Source organism: Podarcis filfolensis (genome assembly GCF_964270895.1).
Source record: "Podarcis filfolensis genome assembly, chromosome: 4".
Lineage (NCBI taxonomy): Eukaryota > Metazoa > Chordata > Lepidosauria > Squamata > Lacertidae > Podarcis > Podarcis filfolensis.
This window is the reverse complement of record NC_139607.1, coordinates 30,007,756-30,030,481: the sequence shown is the minus strand read 5'-3', so window position 1 is coordinate 30,030,481 and position 22,726 is coordinate 30,007,756. Positions and strand designations below refer to the sequence as shown.

At 42.0% G+C, this 22,726-nt stretch overlaps 1 protein-coding gene across 1 annotated transcript; it reads left to right on the top strand.

The window, feature by feature from the left end:
* Positions 1–3,573: 3,573 nt before the first annotated feature.
* TMEM182 (transmembrane protein 182) lies at positions 3,574–22,150 on the top strand. The gene is made up of 5 exons (XM_083611082.1): positions 3,574–4,092; positions 4,448–4,547; positions 6,751–6,849; positions 14,330–14,467; positions 18,980–22,150. The coding sequence occupies exons 1-5, from the start codon at positions 3,952–3,954 to the stop codon at positions 19,201–19,203; spliced, it is 702 nt and encodes a 233-aa protein (XP_083467208.1). The 5' UTR covers positions 3,574–3,951; the 3' UTR covers positions 19,204–22,150.
* The last annotated feature ends 576 nt before the right edge of the window (positions 22,151–22,726 follow it).

The following is a 22,726-nucleotide window of genomic DNA, read 5'->3' as shown; positions in this document are numbered from 1 at the left end:
GAGGATGGGCGGGGCATATAGCCTCGACAGGGCTTTTTGCCGAACTTGGGTCGCATAACCTCCCATCATCCCCGACTACAGGTCCTGCTAGCTAAAGGGACGATGGGAGTTGTAGTCCGGTGTTGCCTCAAACTTGGAGCTTCCGCCACCGTTGGGCTACAACTCCCATCGTCCCTGACTTGGTCGCTAGGGATGATGGGAGTTGTAGTCTCTGGAGACACCCCACACTGGGCTAAATAAGCTTCATTTCAGCAAGAGGTTGGACGCGGTGACCCTTGTTGTCCTTTCCAGCGCTAAAGTTCTGTGACAGAAATGCTTCCCCCTTACCCTTTTGTAAAATAAAAATATAAAAACCTCTCTCACAGCTTTGTGACATTTCGGCTGGATGACCTAATAAAGTTGGCTTTGGAGTGTTTTCTCAAATCCATTATCCTGATTTTTGATTAAAGAAAAAGGGCGTATTTATCCTCATGGATTACATATCAAACTGCAAGATTTTTAGTGGGGGCAATTAGAATAAGATCTATTATTTGATTATGGATGTAAAACCCCAAAATGTATTTTCTGTAGTTAAGTTTTTACCTCTCTTCAGTTTAGTTTATTTTATTGCTGATGCAAATAAAGATTCTTATGATTCTGATTCAAACTGTAATCAAAGAAGAATCCCTTGTTCTTCTGGATGGTAATAGAAATGTGTTAAGGAATGTGGTTGGTGTGCATAGGTGTACCACCAGTCTTCACGACAAAGCAAATGTGGCTTAAGTTTTCTAGTCGGATTGAAGCTTGTTTGGCTCATCATTCTTATATTGCCCTATCTTTGCTGAACAGCAACACACAGTCATAGCTCTCTTCCTAGGTATGACCTCTTGACATTACTGGTTCCTTTTCTGAAGCTTGACTCTGTCACGAGCTCACTGTATACATTTTTTAAAAGAAAGCACATTTAAAATGCCCCCAGCAAATAACCCTAGCAATTGTTGTTTACCCTGCACAGAGCTACAGTTCTCAGCACCATTAACAAACCCCAGTTCCCAGGATTCTTTGGGGGTGTGTGGACTGGTTTTAAATGCATGGCGTTTAGGCAGCCTGGGCAATTGCAATCTAAGGATCAATCTGGGCCAGTGCTGGTTTTATGTACAGTGGTACCTCAGGTTACATACGCTTCAGGTTACATACTCCGCTAACCCAGAAATAGTGCTTCAGGTTAAGAACTTTGCTTCAGGATGAGAACAGAAATCGGGCTCCAGCGGCGCAGCAGCAGCAGCAGCAGCAGGAGGCCCCATTAGCTAAAGTGGTGCTTCAGGTTAAGAACAGTTTCAGGTTAAGAACGGACCTCCAGAACGAATTAAGTACTTAACCCGAGGTACCACTGTATAAGCTAAACAAGCTATAGCTCAGGGCCCCACTCTCTTGGGGCCCCCAAAAAAATTAAAGAAAAAAAACCCCTGGATGTATATTTCCAAAATATTAGATTAAAAAACAAATAAAATAAAACATACATATGCAACAGTGTTTTGTGTTGTGTAGGCTCCTATTTGTTATGTGCAAATGGCTTTAGATACCTATTAGGTCCATAAAGGATATATTCAACACAATATAGGATATTCAACACAAAAAAACAGCGATAATTTGTTGTTGACAAAGGACAGCTGGACATATAAAGGGCCCCATTACCTTCAGTAGTTTAGGTCCTCATCAAACCTAAATCCGGTCCTGACTGGATGCCGAGCAAAGTGGTATTGTGAACATATCCTCAGTCTGGATCCAATTTATGATCTTCAGTTGAGCTTTCTTCAACATAAGCCTGCATATAGGATTGCAACGGAAAGATAGGCACAATATGCCAGATCGAACCCCAGGAAACGCAAAGTGTGTGTATGGTTAACCAAACATATATTTGGCCCAGTAACTTCTCCATTAAGAAAAAAATATCTGAATCTTAAAAGATTTTCTCTTTATCAGGGGAGCGAATAATTGTTTCCATAAGGCTGGAGGCCATGGCTGTAAAGGCTACAATTTATTTCTTACAACGAAACATCAGGGCTTAATTTTAGTGTAAGAGATGCCACTGTGAGATTTCCCACAAAGATTCATGAGGTGGGCAGTGTTTATTTTGTTAGTTTCATAAGCAAAACGTATGAAACAGCGACCTCTGAAAGTGAATTGCACAGCTTCCGAAGAATGGAATTCTAAAAGTTTTACAAAATGGCAGGACGTGAGCGCTAGGTAGAGAGTAACTGTGGTGGACATTGTAGGAGAGTCATAGGAAGTTGTTTTGGTCGTCCCCCCCCCCCCAAGTTTATTGCAATTGTACGTTCAGTTTCCTAAAAGGTCTAAACTTTCACAAAGGAGATAAAAACATTGCCATCACTTCCACTGATTCAGGGATACTGAATATGCCTGAAATTCTCTTATTTAGATATTCAATATATATATTTATATGTAACAAAGCAGTTAACACATGTGGGCCTTAGAAAGGTTTAAATTTGAGGCATAGTTTTGACGTAAAATAGAAAAAGGATTCTGAAATGTGGCTAAAAAGCTGTACATCTTTGTCCTTTATACCAGGGGTCAACTATCATGGTGCTCAGAAACCTTTGCATCCACAAAGGTCTTCAGTAGCACCTACAGGGACCCTCCAGGCCCTCCACTGTTTCCCTTCTGAAATTTGGCCTGAAGGAAGCACAGCATCGCCACCAATGGAATAACTTGTCGGGCATGCATGTTTGCCAAGGACTGCTTCTCCTTTTTTTTTGCAAATGCGCCAAGTCTAGTAGTGCTGGTTCTGCTGCTATGAAGTAGACTTTAGCTATGGGTTTTGGATCAAGGCGTAAAATTTCCTTTTTTGGGGGGGTGGGAGGGTGGGTGGAGCAAGAGGTTGATAGATTGTCACTTTTTAAAAATTTATTAATTTATTTAACATAATTATTGCAAAAGATAAGCAAAATATTGCAAATACATACATACACACCGACATACATACGGTACATACATATTTCAGATAAGCACACATCTATAAAAAAAGGACAAAGGAGAAAAAAAGGAAAGAAAAAAGAAGAAAAGTTGGAATAATTTCTTCCAAATTTATTCTACAAATATCTCAATATGAAAATATTTTTAAAAATTCATTGATTGACTTCCATTGCTTACACGGCACTTCCTATATACATTTTAAGCAAGAATGTATCTGTTATTCCGTATTTTTCCCATACAATCTCACACAAATATTCTAATCAATAAGTTTTCTAAATCTATTCTAAATTGTCACTTTTAACCCGTCAAGAAAGCTCTGTAACAACGCCTGATATTGTGTGGGTGTGCTCGTCGATCAATGAGGCCCAAGCTTTCAGTGTAGCGTGTATGTTCCTGGGTCTCAGCTTGGCTCTGTGCTTTTGTGTGCTTGTCTGCGATGGAGGCTGAGCCAATTCCTTGCCTGCTTATGGGCGGTAGATACATTGATTACATGGCGTACATGCTTGCTGGAGTTGAAACTCAAACCTGCGCTGAGTAACAAGGGCACGCAGTAACTTCATCTCTCTTCCAGGTCTGTTGATGCACCAAGTGCCACAATATTTCCAGTCAATACCCAGCTAAGGGAAGGTCAGCTATTTTGGGCTGGCCACTCCTAGCGAAGGGAAAGCCTGTCAAGTTCCTTCTTCCATGGAGTGTCCTAAAATAGAAGTCCTGTCTATTCGTTAGGCTGCACTTTAATGGAGCACTAATCAAACCACAGCACAAGTGGGAAACCCATTGAGAAAGATTTTTTTTTTAAAAAAACCCAACTTCTTTCAAGACTTCAATTCTTTCGGAAGAACTTCTGGTCCGGCAGTTTAATCCTCGATGCGCTGTTTTTCGGGGGAGGTTTTTCTTTCTCACTAAAAGTATATTATAAATCTTTCACGTCCGTTTTGTCAAAGAACAACAACAAACAAACAAACAAACAACTCAGCAATGAAATTGAGAGTCGGGATCTTTTTTGGAGGCTTATTTGGAGCTCTCGGAATCTTGTTCTTTTTGACTGCCTTTGGAACGGACTATTGGCTTCTTGCTACAGAGGTTGGAAGGTGTTCTGAAGGCTTGAATGACACCAGGGTTAGTATATATTTTTATTCCTCTGAATGGCATCTTGCAGTAGGACCACAAAGGTGCTTGCTTCTTTCTCACCAGAAATATCTCTTACAGATGAGGAACACTCTGTATAGGTTACTGTGAGCCTCATCTGAATACTATTAACATCCAGGAGATGATATTATGTGATTCTCATTTTGGTCAGTTACGTTCAGAACCAGCAGAGATATTAACCCCCCTCCCCATAATTTTGTAGGCATCTTCAGAAACCTTTATTAACATTTCCCCCCTATTTTTTACTTGCCTGTATGTGTCTATATTTACACAGGGAGTAGAGCTCCACTTGGTGAATAGCAATTTACATGTTTCTTTTATACAGGAAGAGAGAGTAACTTTCCACCATGAGGGTTTTTTCTGGAGGTGCTGGTTTGATGGGAATGTCGAAGAGAATGCCCACAGTATGTTAAAGTTTTGGTACAGTAAGTATCCCCCTTTTTGGCAATATAATTTTACTTAGAATTGGTGCTTTTATTTAAAGTATGTCAACATTTCCCAAAAGAGCACTATTTGTATAATGCCCTGATTCTTAAAGTGGTGGTCATCATAGATGTTTGCTCACACATTAGGAGCAACAATGCTGTGATGTTTCGCAGTGATCACAGAGGGATCCCTTTGGTGCAATTCTGCAAATGCTTGTACAAGTACATTATTCAAATGTGTTTGCAACAGCTCGTATAAGAGTTCACACACTGCTATAGCATTTGTCAACAGCCAGGATAGATGGGGCTGATGAGAATTGTAGTCCAAAGCCCCCCAGAGTCTTTTCTGTTGGGGATAATTCAGACTGAAATTTCCAGGTGTCAAAAAAGATTATTTATGTATGCCATGACTGCGGCCCATGTTTTGTTAGCCCCCAAATGGAAAACGGGCGAGGTCCCAACCAAAGAAAATGGCAACCTAAGTTGACAGAATATGTGCAGCTTGCAGACTTAACATATAGAATAAGAGAACGAGAAGAAGATACGTTTAGAGAAAACTGGAAAATGTTTATTGAATATATGGGAAATAACTGTGCGCAGCTGAAAATGCTGGCAGCATTAAGATAAATTCAACAGTGTAAATAAGTTTTGATGTATGTCATAATGGAATACTGAATGGTATAGTTTTTTGTAAAATATGCAGGGATTTATGATATGTAAAATGAACCATGGAAAGAGAAGAAGGGAAGTCTTTGATATCTTAAGGATGTAAAAATGAGTACTTTAAATTGTAAAACAGAATATATATATATATATATATATATATATATATATGAATTGTAGTCCAAAATATATGGAGGGCACCAGGTTGGCAAAGGCTCTTGCACTAGGTTTTACGTCATTTTGGATGCCTCTGCTTGTTCAAGCAGTTGAACAGGTAGGAGAATATACTTGAATTTGGGTTTACTTTCCTCATGCACTACTCTAGCACAAAATATATTTGATTTATATTGCAAACCCGCAGGCAGGCAGGGTCTTTTTTTTTAGTTTGTACTGCACCTCATTATCCTGGGAGCTTTAAAAATAACGAATCATAATGAAAAACAGGTGGCATGCAGAACAGGACAGATTAAATGATGGCGTATGAGCTGCTTGCAGTGCTTGAAAAGTTCAAGTATGATAGCTATTAATTATTTTATTGAAATATGCATGGCCCTCCTTTCAATATAACACACAAGAACGCTTTGCAATAACATAATTTAGAACCATACAATCAGTAAACAGTAGCAATGCTTTAGCCAAACAACAAAACTCAGGAACAGACACTTAGTGCAGGTGTAGCCAATATGAAATAATAATCTGGGTCTTTTGAAAAAAATGTTTTGAATTTTTTTTAATGTTTTAAATGTTTTAAACAAAGCAAAACATTTGTTTGTATTGCTTTGCAGTTTTGTTGTTTGCCACACTAAGCCCATTTGGGAAGAAGAGCAGGATAGAAATTAAATAAAGAGGTAGATAAAGGAATATTGTTTCCTCCAGCTCTCATAATCTCTGCCCATTAGTTGAGGTTAATGGGAGTTGAGGTTTAAAATATCTGGATAACACCCCACTGACTACAGTGGTACCTTGGTTTTCGAACATAATCCGTTCCGGAAGACTGTTCAAGTTCCGAAACATTCGAAAACTGAAAACTCAAATGGAAGCCTCAAAGCGGAAATCTCAATATGGAAGCTGTGTTTCCGGTTTGACTTCTGAGGCACATTCGAAAACTGAAGCATTTCCTTCCGGGTTTATGGTGTTTGAGTTCCGAAACGTTAGTCAACGGAGACGTTCGAAAACTGAGGTACCACTGTACCCCATACTTACTCAATGTATGCACTTTAAGGCACATTTTATAACAAAAGCCTTCTTAATAAAACAGCAATCAAACAATAGTATCAATTACAATAGCTAGAAAGCTAGGAACTGATATAAACAGTTGGGAAAAGCTGGAAAAGAGGAATGTTTTTAATCGAAAGCGAAAGCATCTAACATCCATTGCCTGCCTGATGTCCATCGGAGTTTGTTGCACCATGGATCAATCCCTTCTCTGTATCACTGTAAAGATAGACATGTCTAGGTCATGGTATGTCTAACTGCTTTCTCTGCAGATTCCAATAAATGCAGGACAGTAGTTTTAATGTGTGCTGTTGCTGTTTTTCAGCAAACCAGTCGCCTACGAAAAACTGCACCCATGCCTATCTCTCTCCGTTTCCGTTCTTCCGAGATGAGCACAATTCAACTGCCTACAACTCAGCAATTAGTAAGTATTTTCCTGTTCACTACTGTGTCAATAGCGCTATCGCTTTCACGACTTGCGCGAGAGCTGTCCTGTTGGAAAACAGAATCCTAAGCTAAAAGGACCATGCTGCAATCTGAGTAAAGCTTAGTTTCTGGGGAGGCAAACTAAGGCCCGGGGGCCGGATCTGGTCCAAGCGCCTTCTAAATCTGGCCCACGGATGGTCCAGGAATCAGCGTGTTTTTACATGAGTAGAATGTGTCCTTTTATTTAAAATGCATTTCTGGGTTATTTCTGGGTTATTTGCCTGGTGTTTTTACATAAGTAGAATGTGTGCTTTTACTTAAAATGCATCTCTGGGTTATTTGGGGGGCATAGCAAAATTGTTCTCCCCCCCCCAAAAAATAGTATGGCCCCCCACAAGGTCTGAGGGACAGTGGACCGGCCCCCTGCTGAAAACGTTTGCCGACCCCTGGCTTAGTTGATTTCCACCCACTATTTCATATGTTTCAATCAATATAATTTGCCATTGCTGTTTCATTAATGATCGCTATACAGCAGCACCTCCTAAATGTGTGCATTGAAACTGATTCTTATCTACCATAAGTGCTTTAATTGGAAAAAAAGTCCTACTTACACCTTGTTCCATTTCTGTGATGTAAGCTTTTGTGTCATGTGATTTGATTTGGCATCATATACTATTTTATTTTTTATTGGGACGCGTGTGGCGCTGTGGGTTAAACCACAGAGCCTAGGACTCGCTGATCAGGTGGTCAGCGGTTCGAATCCCTGCGACGGGGTGAGCTCCCATTGCTCGGTTCCTGCTCCTGCCAACCTAACAGTTTGAAAGCACGTCAAAGTGCAAGTAGATAAATAGGTACCGCTCCAGCGGGAAGGTAAAGGGCAGCTCCCTCAGCCAATAAAGCGAGATGAGCGCCGCAACCCCAGAGTCGGCCACGACTGGACCTAATGGTCAGGGGTCTCTTTAGCTTTACCTTTACTATTTTATAAAGCATGTGTTGTGTTTAAACATTGGTGCTGTTTCAAATTGACCTAATTGCACCAAGACATCAGTACTTAAAATTGCATTATCTTTGATTTTAAACGATCCACAGAAATGTAGCTTCCTGACTGTTCTATTGCTGCCTCAAAGGCAACAACAATTTGTTAACCCATTCTAAATAGTCGTGCCTATCTAGAAGAAAACAGGAAGAAATTTGCTGTTATTTCTGGCTTACCTGCAGACATTCTTAGGCTGCAAGCTCATTCCCACTTACATAGTAGGAGTAAGCTTCACTGAACTCAATGGATTGCAGAACTGTATAGGATTGCAGTGTTTATGATACTTGGGAATCACCATGACACAGAAATGCTCATCTTTAATTTCTTCATATGGACCAATCTCATTGCTAACTACGATCTTAAGATTTTCACTACCCAGAGCAATAGGATTAAATAAATGTTCAGGTTTTAAATTGCTGTTTTCCAGAGACAATTGAAAATGTAGAGTTCTAAAATTTAGATCTAATATTTGCCATAAGCCGGCACTACCACATAACAAGTCAGTTCACAGTGAAGAAGTAATGCAACTACAGTGGTACCTCAGGTTACATACACTTCAGGTTACATACGCTTCAGGTTACAGACTCCGCTAACCCAGAAATAGTGCTTCAGGTTAAGAACTTTGCTTCAGGATGAGAACAGAAATCGTGCTACGGCGGCGCAGCGGCAGCAGCGAGAGGCCCCATTAGCTAATGTGGTGCTTCAGGTTAAGAACAGTTTCAGGTTAAGTACAGACCTCCGGAACGAATTAAGTACTTAACCCGAGGTACCACTGTATTATTATTACACAGCATTTGATATATTGTTGTTTGTCTTTGGGACCCTGCATTCTTCTTTTTAGAATCCCTTTTCGTGTCCTCAGCTACCCATTTCCCAAGGTAACTCTTAATTTCCAAGACAAGAAGTATGCGGCAAAGTATTTGTCACCTTTGCTTACAATGTGTGCACACTGAAGATTATATTTGTTCTGAGTGTTAAGCGCATTGCATTTCTCAGTCTATTTGTCACTGATGGATGCCTGGCATTCCATTTCTGTTAAACGTTATCTCCCATTACATCTTTTAATTCTAACTATAGCATACTCGTCTACTGTCCCACTGAGTGGGACATCCCAAACTTACAGGACCCACACTGGCTTCTGATGGGATCGCGGGATGTCCTGCTTTGGTTCCTGCAAGAGTGTGGCCCCCAAAGATCCCTGCTTTGGGGGCCATGCTCTCGTGCAAGTCACCTGGCTCCCACGGGAGTGTGGCCCCAAAATATGCACGTCCTGATTTTCTTCTGTGGGATGTTGGAGGGAGGGTATGCTATGGTGATGTTATGCATCACCAACTGGGCATAAAACAAGGACTAAGTCTAAGGGACGCGGGTGGCGCTGTGGGTTAAACCACAGAGCCTAGGACTTGCCGATCAGAAGGTCGGCAGTTCGAATCCCTACGACGGGTCCCTGCTCCTGCCAACCTAGCAGTTCGAAAGCATGTCAAAGTGCAAGTAGATAAATAGGTACCGGAGCGGTGGGAAGGTAAACGGCGTTTCCATGTGCTGCTCTGGTTCGCCAGAAGCGACTTAGTCATGCTAGCCACATCACCCGGAAGCTGCACGCCGGCTCCCTCGGCCAATAAAGCGAGATGAGCGCCACAACCCCAGAGTCAGCTGCGACTGGACCTAATGGTCAGGGGTCCCTTTACCTTTTACCTTTACAAGTCTTCTAGCCTGACATATATGCTTACTGAAAGATGAATCCCACTGAACTCAAGGAATCTTACTCCCAAGTAAACATAAGCAGGATTGCAAGCCTTATCTGGTGTTATTAATCCCACATGCCTACCCAACTATGATAAAACAGAAACATCATTTCTACCGCTTAAAGTTAGCAGATAATTCTTTTCAGGCTGAAACTGCAGGCAGGCAGCTGAACCTAATAGATCTTCTCAGAAATCTATGCAAATGTGATCCTTCTGTAGCTTGCATTTTGCCTTGTGCTGTGTGTTGATGTGAAGCGTTCCAGATTCTGTATTTGCAAATGGGAAAAAGCACCTTTTAAAAAACAACAACCAAGCACCCTTGGTAAAGACAGTTGTTTCTGTTAGCTGTGAGCAATAGCAACTGAAAGTTGTGTGCCCCATTCTGGAAACTGCTCTTTGCTTTCAGAGATGTCGTCTCTGAGATTTTTAAATAAGTGAGCACATATTGATTGAACAAATAATTGGTTAAGAGCCAAACAGTCGTCTAGGATATTGATTTTTAAAAATAATAATAATAATAATACAGCCATAAAGAACAACTTTTCTGAACAATCATGAATCGAAAATACAAAAAAAACCCACTAACTCCTATTTGGTGATGATAATAATATATTAGTTCTGGCTAGTGCTATTTTTCTAGAAAAAGTGGTTCCAGGATTCACCATGGACACTTCCCTCGTTCTCTTAGAATGGAAATGGCGCCTACCTGAGAGATGCCGGAACGATATTGCTATTTGAGAAATCAGACTTGGGTACAGCCCATTCAGTTCTGTCTTCCTTGTCCTGTCCTGACTCAATTATATTTTTAGCTTTGGGTAACATTGCCAAGGCAAGTGCTGTGACATGATGAAGAAAAATGTTGCACAGTTAAGTTATGGAAACTATTCTCTGTCATCCTGTTGCAACAACAAGAGTAGCCAGACATGGAATACATAGCCCAGGTCGAATTTCTCTGCTACTTTCCTACACTGCTTCACTTTAGAAAGATTTTGAATGTAAATATTGGAAATAAAACTGATTTATATACAGTATGGGAGACATACTATAATATCTGTAAACTGCTGTTTATGTGCGGCAGTGGAAGATATAGGGCATTATGTACTGTACTGTTCCTGTAGTCTAAACCACTGAGCCTCTTGGGCTTGCCGATTGGAAGGTCGGCGGTTTGAATCCCCGTGACGGAGTGAGCTCCCATTGTTCTGTCCCAGCTCCTGCCAACTTAGCAGTTCGAAAGCACACCAGTGCAAGTACAATGGTACCTTGGTTGTCAAACGGCCTGGCCCCTGAACAAATTGGCTCCCAGACGTCGCAAACCCGGAAGTAAGTGTTCCGGTTTGCAAAGGTTTTTTGGAAGCCAAACATCCGACGCAGCTTCCAGTTGAGTGCAGGAAGCTCCTGCAGCCAATTGGAAGCTGTGCCTTGGTTTTTGAATGGTTCTAGGAGATGAAAGGACTCCTGGAATGGATTAAGTTAGAGATCCAAGGTACCGCTGTAGATAAATAGGTACCGCTGCAGCAGGAAGGTAAACGGCATTTCCGTGCGCTCTGGTTTCCGTCACGGTGTTCCGTTGCACCAGAAGCGGTTTAGTCATGCTGGCCACATGACCCAGAAAGCTGTCTGTGGGGAAATGCTGGCTCCCTCGGCCTGAAAACGAGATGAGTGCTGCAACCCCATAGCTGCCTTTAACTGAACTTAACCATCCAGGGATCCTTTACCTTTTACCTTTTACTGTTCCCAGGGATGGATTTCTCGAATGGATTCTTCAGAGAGTTTTCTTTTTTGAACTGTAGGGAGAAAATGTGCTACTTGCTGATAGATGGGGTTAACTATACTACATAAAAGATTTCTGTGTTTGCTTTGGTAGACAAAATTTCATTGCACAACATGGGGCCCCCTGTGATAATGCTAGGTGGTACTGTGGGTTAAACCACAGAGCGTAGGGCTTGCCAATCAGAAGGTCGGCGGTTTGAATCCCCACAGTGGGGTGAGCTCCCGTTGCTCGGTCCCTGCTCCTGCCAACCTAGCAGTTCGAAAGCACGTCAAAGTGCAAGTAGATAAATAGGTACTGCTCCGGCGGGAAGGTAAACGGTGTTTCTGTGCGCTGCTCTGGTTCGCCAGAAGCGGTTTAGTCATGCTGGCCACATGACCTGGAAGCTGCACGCCGGCTCCCTCAGCCAATAAAGCGAGATGAGCGCTGCAACCACAGAGTTGTCCGCAACTAGACCTAACGGTCAGGGGTCCCTTTACCTTTACCTTGACCTAACTAGCCCCCCAGCTGATGACCAAAGTTTTTAAGTTTTTTAATTTAAACTGTCTAACTGATATATGGAAGATAATTTGTATCAGCTTGTATCCAACTCTGTTTAAAACTTCCTCTCCTCCCTCTGGCAGTCTCATGTGCCCCCAATATCAGCTCTGAAGAGTTGTGGATCCTTTTGAGCAGATCTTGGGAAGGCTGCAGGAGGCTGCAGGAGAAGGAAAGGAAGAAGACCCATTGCATGAGTGGATTCAACCCATAGTATTTAAGTACAGTCTCATGATTGCACAGCCACCTGAAGACAACTGATAAATAGCCCAATTTCTACATGCATATGTGGGCAAATGGTAAAACCTTATAGAAAAAAATTATAGGAATTAATGAAGTTTAATTGGAATGATATCTTATCCACGCCACGGTGTCAGAGTAGACAGCAATATATTAACTATCCTACCTTATCTCTATCTTGCACTATTCCTGGTAGTTTGAATGAACACGATCAACCAATAAAATTGAATGAAAAGCTCTTACACCATTTAAAGAAGGCATGCTTTGATGAACCACCAATGGAAAAGACTTCTAAAGTTGAGGACCTTCGTGGTTCTGGATAATCTAAACAAATAATCTACGCAAAATAGGCGTAAATGGCATGCCCCAAAGTAGAAAGGTTCTCCACATTTGAACCTGCCTACAGTCTTCAGTTTTAAAAGGCCTCATTACATGTCCTGGTACCATCACAGAGCACAATGTTCGTGGGTATCAAGGATTGGGTCTACTCAGTGCCAACCACATTGCGGGCATGTCAAACTTTCATGACTTCCAACAATTGTTTGGTTGTTGTTTTTCCTTATGGAATTTTTGTCTGTAGCCACAAATGAAGTTCAACAAGTAGCTGCGAAAAACAATTTGGCCAAAGTAATAAATTCCAGGGTGTGGCAAGGTGGGGTGCTTGTCATGCAAGAATATATTTTTAAAACAATGGAATGACCTACAATGACTCTATATCTATCATCTATCTATCTGTCTATCATCTATCTATCTATCATCTATCTATCTATCTATCTATCTATCTATCTATCATCTCTATCTATCTATCTATCTATCTATCTATCTATCTATCTATCTATCATCATGTATGTATCTATCATCTATCTATCTCTATCATCTAGTTATTTAATATATTTTTAGAATTATATTTGCAGAATAGTTATAAACGAAGGAAACTAAAGGTCAATTTATGAAATGAAAATACAAATGTCTGCTTCCATTGAAGATAATATATACAGTGTGGATTGCTAGAATTCTCATATACTGTAAGATTTATGAGACATCGTCAGTCACATATGATTGGTTGAATGAGTATAGGTTGTCTTAGTTCAGTGCTATTAATACCAAAACCTGGTATTAAACTGTTTTTGATATCCACTTATTAAACTTAAACTGTCACCCATGATACATAGGCCTACACTTTCTTTCCTTATCTCCTCCATTTTAGCTCTAGGAAAACAGGCTATAAAATAATTTGTCTAACAAGAGGAATTAATATTCCCCTTTTTACAATGTACAGAACGAATTTATTTCCGCGGCCACGGTCTTTAAAGTGTCTCCGAAAATAGATGTGTAATTAAGCAGCTAAATTATTGTGTTATGAACATTTTTGGGGGGCCACCATATGTCAGAAAACTCTCAGCCCATTTATCACCAGCTGCTTCCATTAATTCAGCATTGCTTGCCCTTGGCTCAATGAGATTCTGTAGTTTTGCATTTTGAATTGAATAATATACAAAGAACTGAATGGCTATGGCGATAGGCAGACTTGACTTCCTCGTTTGATATATTCCCCCCCGCCCCCGGTTGTCCTGTTGGTGTTTTCAGTTTCATTTTAAAAACCACACACCAGTGTATTTCCCCCCAAAATACACAAGCTTCATGAAATCTCTGTGGTTTTTTTTTAAGTAGGAAGGATTCTGAATCCTTAAACTGGCCCTGTCCTAGGAATGCACAAATGAGCTTTCTTTCTTGTGTCTGTTTCTACTTTGGTGAACTTGGTTGTTATCTAGCGAAACCGTATAATTATCTAGAAGAATCTTGGCTACAGTTCAGCACACCATTTTATGAACCATTTCCATTCCCCAAGTAAACGAACTTATTAACCGCACACGTATACTGTATACTTATTAACCGTATACACGTATACTTAACGTTATTATATTCCAAGATCATCTGATAGGATTTGGCGTTCGAGTGTAATGAAAGACATATGGCGTCTTAGATCACTAAGGCACAGGAAGCCGTGTTAGAATAAATGATCAGCTTTGGTGATGAAGAAAATGAAAATGGGAGGTGGGGATGGGACTTTGTAAAATGGCCTTGTGTTGTAAGGATGTTTTTGAAAAATCCTCTTTCTGTATCTTTCCTGCCTTCCCCTGATAACCTCTAGTTTATCGTGGCTTCTGGTCTGTTCTCATGCTGCTGGGAGTGGTCACTGTGGTCGTGGCGAGCTTCTTCATCATCTGCGCTGCACCCTTTGGGAGCCACGCATTGTACAAAGTTGGGGGAGGCTTTTTCATCACTGCTGGTAAGTGTTAAACGTTTTAATCCAAATTCAACCACCCCTGCTCCTTTAAAAACAAAACAAAACAAAAAACTTGCAACATTCGGCCTAGAATTGTGGGTTTGGTTTTCTTTAAAAACAAAACAGAACAAAACAAAAATGCACATCAAGGGAATTCTGCGTGCTATTTTGGAGGCTTTCTGGCAGAAGGCTCGCAGAAGAAAATGGGCACTGGGGAAGAATTGGGAGAGTTCATGTTGCAGCTATGGTTCATTTTAATAGGTCTAGACCAGGCATAGGCAAAGCACGGCCCTCCACATGTTTGGGACTACATTTCCCATCATCCCTAACTCAGGGATGATGGGAATTGTAGTCCGAAACATCTGGAGGGCCAGAGTTTGCCTATGCCTGGTCTAGGGCATATAATAATAATAATAATAATAATAATAATAATAATAATAATAGAATCATAGGATAATAGAATTGTAGAGCTGGAAGGGTCATCTAGTCCAATCTCCTGCACTGCATAATAATTTTATGTAATTATATAATATATGTGTAATCATACTAATTATATAATGCAAGAAGGGCACACAAGGTATTATTAAGTTTTAATAAAGTAGGATGGTCCTAGGATTGATCTAGCATTCTGAATCTGTCTTCCAACACCGCATAAGACATTCATTCCCAGGCCTTGGCGGTTGGAAGGATTATAATGTAAAGAAAAGGGAACAGTGTCAAAGCCACACTGTCATGGAATCACGGAATTGTACAGTTGGTAGCGACCATGAGGGTCATCTAGTCAAACGACCTACAATGCAGGAATCTCTTTTTGCCTAGCGTGGGGCTCAAACCCAGAACCCTGAGAGTAAGAGTCTCACCGTCTAAATCTGGGAAAGCTCCTTCATGTAGTTTTCTTGGTGGTCTGTGTGATTTGCCTGTGAGGTCCAGTACGTCAAGAGAATGCTTGGCTTGGATCTAGAACACCTGAACTGAAATTCCTACTTGCCCAAGAAAGCTTATTGCTATTGTCTCTAATCTCCGTTTCTTTAATCAATAAGATGATAATAATAGACAATATAAAGCACTTTGTGGACTAAGTATTGGAGGAAATGTGTGGGGAATTCTGTTTGCATTGTGGCTCTGCTTTTGCAATATGTGCTTTTGTAGTTTGTGGCCAGTGTCTGTTTGCACATAATCCAAGAATTCATGCCCAATGCTGGCAGCAGTAGTTCTCCATCAGTCTAGCAGTTTGGTACTGTTCAGAATCTCCTGCTTTTCAGTTCCTGTTGGTATGAATAATTTAAAGTATTTGGAGCATGGATGGGAGACCACAGGTTTATGGGCCAAATGTTGCCCTCCAGGACTCTTTATCCGGCCCTTGAGCCCAGGCAATAATCCCTTCATAGGCCACACCCCCTTTCCTCAGCCCCTCCTTGCCAACCCTGATCCATGCCCACCCTGACTGCTTTTGCCTGACTAGAACGTGTCCTTGAGCTGTGGCAGTGCCTCTTACTTGCCTGTGTGAGAGATTTGTGTGTAGAAACCTCTGACATTGGCATGGCTGAAACGTGGCCTACAGTGCAAAAGTAGGAATCACAGCTGTCGCCCTGCCCTATGGCACCAGCCAACACTGGTATGTGACCCATGCCCTTCAACATTTTGAGTCCCAAAACCAGGACGCACGTCTTCTTGCCCATGCTCCTGCGTGAGTCACATGATCTGCACAAGGATCCAAAAGACACCTTTTTTCTGGGACGTGCTTGCATGGCACCCAAAAATCGCACAAGATCACAGCACTCAAAATGGCTGCCATGCTCTCTTGTGAGAAAATGGGATGTCCTGTTTTTTCTGGGATGCTAGTGGGGTATTGTGCGAACAGGATGCCACTGGCCTCATCCTGCAGGGCTTTTCTTTTCTCAGATTACTCATGAGGAGATGTGGCCCTCAAACTAAAAAAAGCTTCCCCCTCTCTGTTTGAGAGGTACTCATTTAACCTCTGTTGTCTAGACCGCATTCAAATCTAGAGGGCCACATGCAAAGTCCTCAAGCCAGAATAATTGTCAAGAAATTATTGTCTCTGCTCCCAGCCATGACGATTGATTGTATGGGGGTGAATCCATTTATTCTCAGGGAGCTTCTGGTTTACAATTTGAATGCAGCAAGATTTGTACTTGAAACATTTTGGCTGAGATCCTATAGCCACTTAACCTGAGATTAAGCCCCTGGAATTTACATTCTGAGTTTACCTGTACAGAAGTGCGCTGCGAGTCTCATGTATGGGGTGCAAACCACCAATACCCTAATGCCAGGCACAAACCGGAATTTGCTCCCACAAGAGGAAATGATGGCCACCAACTTGGATGTCTTTGCAAGAGGGTTGGACAAGCTGATGGACAATAAAGCTATCCAAATCTAGCCATGACAGCTGTGTTTTACCCCCACTGTTGGAGGTACTTTGCCTCTGATACCGGTTGCTGAGAATCAGAGATGGAGAGAACGCTGTTCTGCTCAGATCCTTCCTTCAGGCTTTCCGCTGACATCTGGTTGGCCACTGTGCGAACAGGATGCCACTGGCCTCATCCTGCAGGGCTTTTCTTATGTTCTTGTGTTCAGAGTAGAGACTTGAGTTGGCAGCAAAGGATCTTCAACCATGCAAGTCTTCTGAGGTCGGTGCAAAAACGCCTGCTTCGGTTTCTGTTCCTTGCCTGCTGTTCCCTAGGCCTGCTCAGTCACTTGTTTGTGGAACACTTTGGTTCCTTCTATTCGTCTCTATCATTACAGAGACAGCTGTGCGGATGGTTTTTTATTCTTCTCCTTTTGCTACTAAGCTCATGCTAAATTACACCCTCAGATTTTCTGCCAGCCTCTCGCTGCAGTAACTTGGATCTTACGAAAAGTCTCAGCAGCGGAACTTCTCGGTTATTGACTCGCGTAGAGAAAGTATCGATACATAGCCCAACGACACCCGCAGTGGGAGCAAAGTCTGCGAGGTAAACCTGTGAGCAAAACAATTGCTTACAAATCAGCATAGTTCTACATTTACCAGCGGCACCCGCCTGAGGCTCCTGTCACTCTCTACAGCACCTGTTGACTTCTTGTCTGTGCAATGTAAGCTTTGTGCCATAAACAGCCATTCATGGCTGACGAGCGAAAGACATTTTGCTGTGCAGGAAGAATAAGGAAGGCCTGAAAATTGCTCTCGAATTCCTAGGCATTTATAAAGATTCTGTGTTCTTTTTCTCTCCCCGCAATGAGCAGAACTGTGTGTGTGCGTGCGCGCGCGCGCGCATGAAACAGATTAAAAAGAATAAATGTTAATGGCAGAAATGACTGACCTCCGAGGAGCCTGGGTCTTATCTCATTCCACAGTGCTGTGTATCAAACATGGGCCTCCTTTAAAAATAAAATAGGAAAATAGAAAAGGCATGGGGAGAGGGGGAAAAAAGAATGAAAGTGCTTATTTATCCTAATCTCTCTGAGACATATATTTTACTTTTTAAAAATAATTGCCCCCAGTCGCTTGCGATTCACTGCAGCTTTTTTCTTTTTTCTTTTTTTAAAAAAATCCTGTTTGACTAAACAACAGATATTTGTGCCCCAAGCAAAGGTCTAACAAGCTGAAAACGAAGAAATATGTTTGCAGCCTGAAATGTTTCTAAAAATGCTCGCTTCTTGAAGTTGATGGCAGGGATGAGGTTAATCTCAGCCACTGGGCTCAAAAACACGGCCCTTCCTGACAATTGTCAGCGTAAGAGGTTGAGAGCAGCCTTCCCAAAATAAATACATTTCCTTTGACACGTCCCGCTTCATAATGAACTGACATTGCAATTAGACTTGCAGTAGATCCTCTCCTGCCTTTCAAAGCATGATAAATGTTCTGAAAGAAGAAAGGCAAGAAAGAAAGGCAGGGAAACAGAGATAGCTTAAGGTTACAGGAAGTGGCTTCAGCAAGTTATGATGTGACTGAATGTTAGTTCCTAAATAGTAGTTTTACAAAGATGACGCTGGATGCACGTCTAGTGGGATAGGACCCTATCACACGTGCATTTGCTCTGTATGGCACTTCATCTGAACTCTGTTCATGTCCATATTGGTCCCTATTCACCACATTTTTTTCCAGCTTTCCATGCTATTGAGGACATGCCGATATCAAGCTGACTGTGGGGTGCAGTTTGACAGTGACTTATTGCAAACCTGCATGTGTGCGGGTTCCAAGAGAGATGATCACGGCTGCCGTTCTCCTCCTTTGGCCCTCTTGCTGCTGTGCTGCCATGAGCTAAGCAATGGTTTGGCTTCGTGCGGCCTCTGAGCATGGGTGTCACACAAACCACAAGCTGTGAGGAAGTTTTGTTCTTGGGTTTGCAGCTCATGGTTTGTCTGGCGGAGACAAACCATTTGTGCTAAGGCTTGGTTTGGCTTAGTGTTAGGGGAAAACTTGACCGTTGTCCTTCACTGGCTATACCAAGCATTTCTCAAGCAAACTGAGCCATCATATATCTTTACTAAAACTTATTTTTTCCCTCCTTCCTTCAGGTATTGTCTTCACATTGGTGGTAATCCTTTACGTCATCTGGGTCCAGGCAATGGCTGATCTTGAAAACTATGTGAATATGAAGAAAATAGACTGTCCTGATTTTTCTGTCTATGTGCGTTATGGCTGGTCTTTTATACTGGCTCTAGTTGGAATTTTTTTTACCATGTTTTCAGGAATGCTGTTCCTACTGGTAGGGCGTACAATTTATCTGCACTCTGATTAATCAGATGTCGGCTGTTTGAAATGTTGGAATTATGGCGAGGTTTTGCTGAAAAGCTATTTTTATACATTATCCCTCTTATAGCCATGTGTTTGCTGGTGCTATTCTAGATCTGCTTACATAGCTAATGCAATCCCATGCATATCTACTCAGATGTAAGTCCTACTGAGTTCAGCGAAGCTTATATCCAGGTACGTCCTTATAGGATTTGCGGTCTCAGTTATATATCCTTGTCATAAAGGAATAGTGACATAAATTAGACTGTTCAAATTTCTTCAGATCTTGATGAACTGCATGCAACACACGAGATATTTTGCAACTTCATGTCTCTGTGTTGAACGCACTGGGGGTCAGATAAAAATATGAAATGATTCATATAAGAATTTTGGCTTAGGGCCAATTCAACCATTATCATCTTAATGAAGGAATATGCAATGAAACCACACCTCCTGCTCATATATATTAGCCACAGAAGAAGGGAATGGGAAGCACAGGCTGTAGATCACCCTTCCAGTAGTCGCCTAGCATTCACCTTGTGCCAATGTGCCATTCTTTTAGCAAGGCCAGAACTCTTGCCCTTTGCCTGCCACAAATCTAGCTTCTTCAAGTGACAGTGCTTGGCTCATCTTAACAATGGCTACTTTCCCTTGATGTGGGATTGTATTTCTCCATCCTCAGAGTCTCCTTCCAAGGGGAAGGTCTGTGTGCTTCAATAGGAATCGTCATGGTTGGTAAGTGAGGTGCAGGTGTTAACGCTGGCTAGGTTTGCGATGAGCGCAGGATCTGGTCGTGGCAAAGCAACGGGAAAGTGAATGCTGTAACTCCCATCTGCAAGCAACTGCGCTGCTTCCTGGAAGAATGAAACCTATTCCCATCTCCCTGTGGATAACCTAAGCAAAAGTAAACTCGGTCATGTGTGTTCCCTCATTAGGAAAGGAAATGTGTGAATTAGTCCTGGTTCTGCTTATGCAGAACAAAGCAAGTGTCCACAGAATCCCTTAATCACCCGTTATTTCTTCTTTCGGTATTTGGCATTAGCTTTAATATGAACAAATATTTCTGCTCTTAAAAATAGAGTGCAGTTGCCCATGTATTGCTTTAGCCAATGTGGCAGTAGTACAGAAGGCCAGGTCGCGGAATTAGTGCTGTGGTGCTGCTATGTATACGGAACTGTTTGTATGCTTTCATGTGGTCCAAGTCATAAACAATCAGTGTAATGGAACTGGGAAGTTTATGGATCATTTAGTTCAGTTCTCTGCAATAGCAGATTCCCCCTCCCCTCCTGGGCTTAACAAGAATACATGCTTTTCTGTTGTCCGTTATATATTTTTTATTATTTTTGCTTCCCTCTGTACTTTACGGCTTGACTTGTTTGGCCAAGTCATCTTGACTGGTGTCCATCAGTCACCTTCTTGCAGCCAGCCTGCTTTCTTCTTTTGACATACAAGGAAATCAGGGAACCATGCAACGGATATGTGAAATCTCACAATGTGAAAAGGGTATCTGAAACCTGATGACAATGTGAGAAGCTTGCCACTCCCACCACACATGGATGCCTGGACCTCTGAAGAAGCAGGAAGTGTGGTAATGTGTGTCCTTCCAAATTAGTTGGAGACTGTCAATAACTCTGCCCCTTTCCCTTAATATCTATAGGACGCTGATGGAGAAACGGCCCGGCCTTTCAGCCAAGCCTGGTGTTGGCACCTGGAATCTTTGGGCAGCTGTCAGGGCCCAATTGCCTGCCCTGCACCCCCATTTTTTCCTCGTCTGACACTCTAGCCACCTTTTCAATTTCCCATGATGCTTCTGGTGTAACAGTCTTCTGGGGCATTGAGAGAAATTTAAAGGCTGACCAGGCCTTGTTGTTTGGTGCTGTTGGAGGGCTGCCATCACAAGCCCACCAGGGCCCACTGACAGGGAAGACGGCCCACCAGAAGCTACTTTGTCCAAAGAGGAGTCATGCTTGCTGTGTTGAGTGAAACTACATGGCCCTGTATACTTGAAGGAGCATCTTCACCCCCATCATTCAGCCCAGACACTGAGGTCTAGCTGCAAGGGCCTTCTGGTGGTTCCCTCATTGAGAGAAGTGAGGTTACAGGGAACCAGGCAGAGGGCCTTCTCAGTAGTGGCACCCACCCTGTGGAACGCCCTTCCATCAGATGTCAAGATGATACAACCTTTAGAAGACATCTGAAGGCAGCCCTGTATAGGGAAGACTTTTAATGTGTAATGTTTTATTATGTTTTTATATGTGTTGGAAGCCGCCCAGAGTGGCTGTGGCAACCCAGTCAGATAGGCGGGGTACAAATAATAAAATTATTATTGTTATTATTATTATTATTTGCTCCCTTCAAATTCTTGTGATTCTGTAGTTATCCCGTTTCCTATTAAAACCATCCAACCAGACAAAGACTTTCCATAAGTTTACTAAGCAACTTGCTCTATAGGCTACACTTCTGGGTACTTATATATTTAGAAAACTGATAACCCACTTGATCAAAAAAATCTCCTGATGATGTACAATATGACTTATAAACAAATTTGTGGAAGTCCTGTGACCCAGTCCAGGAATTCCATGCGGCTCCATTTCTCAGTCTCCCAAGCGCTTATTCCCTTTGAAGTGACTGGGGAATCTCCATGTCTAGAAGTTCTATTTGTGTCTATCAGAGCCTGAGAGAGAGAAAGAGAGAAAGAGCCTCAGATCCTCATCAGCTTTATATTTATTGCATGATCTGTCCCAGGAGGATGGGATTAACAACTCACAAGTCTGCCAAATCCACATCCTTAAAATACAGGCAGATTTTTCAAAGATAGACTCCTTTCAGCAATACATGATGACTGGATACCCTTAAACATATAAATATATATATATATATTCGACATGTGTTTTTATGTAAAAATGGCTTGATATGTTCTACTTTTTTTAAAAATAAAAAGTTAATTAAGAAAAGATCAGCACAAAGGAAGCTTTCTTCCCCACCACTCCTTCCCGCCAACCCATGAAGTTGAATTCCATTATTTTAGCACACTCTGTCATTTGCTTCTCTGTGTACTTTGCTTATTTTAGCTGTTATGCTTATATTCTATCTTATCCCCCGCCATGGATTTCCAGGTGGTGTCCATTGTTTCCAAACTATCTCACATTCAGTGACTGGCCACATCTAGACATACAGCACAATTCAAAGTGTTGGTGCTGACCTTGAAAGCCCTAAACGGCCTCGACCCTGTATACTTGAAGGAGTGTCCCCACCCCCATCAATCAGCCCGGACACTGAGGTCCAGCTCCAAGGGCCTTGTGGTGGTTCCCTCACTGTGAGAAATGAGGTTACAGGGAACCAGGCAGAGGGCCTTCTCGGTGGTGGCGCCCGCCCTGTGGAACGCCCTCCCATCAGATGTCGAGGAAATAAATAGTAGGTGTGTAGCAGACAGAGGGGAAAGGAGCATCTTGTGCTAGTGGAGCCAGACATTTTGCTGTTGGAGGTGGATTACCAAATGAGGAACCCATCTTCCACACTAGGGGTGGATC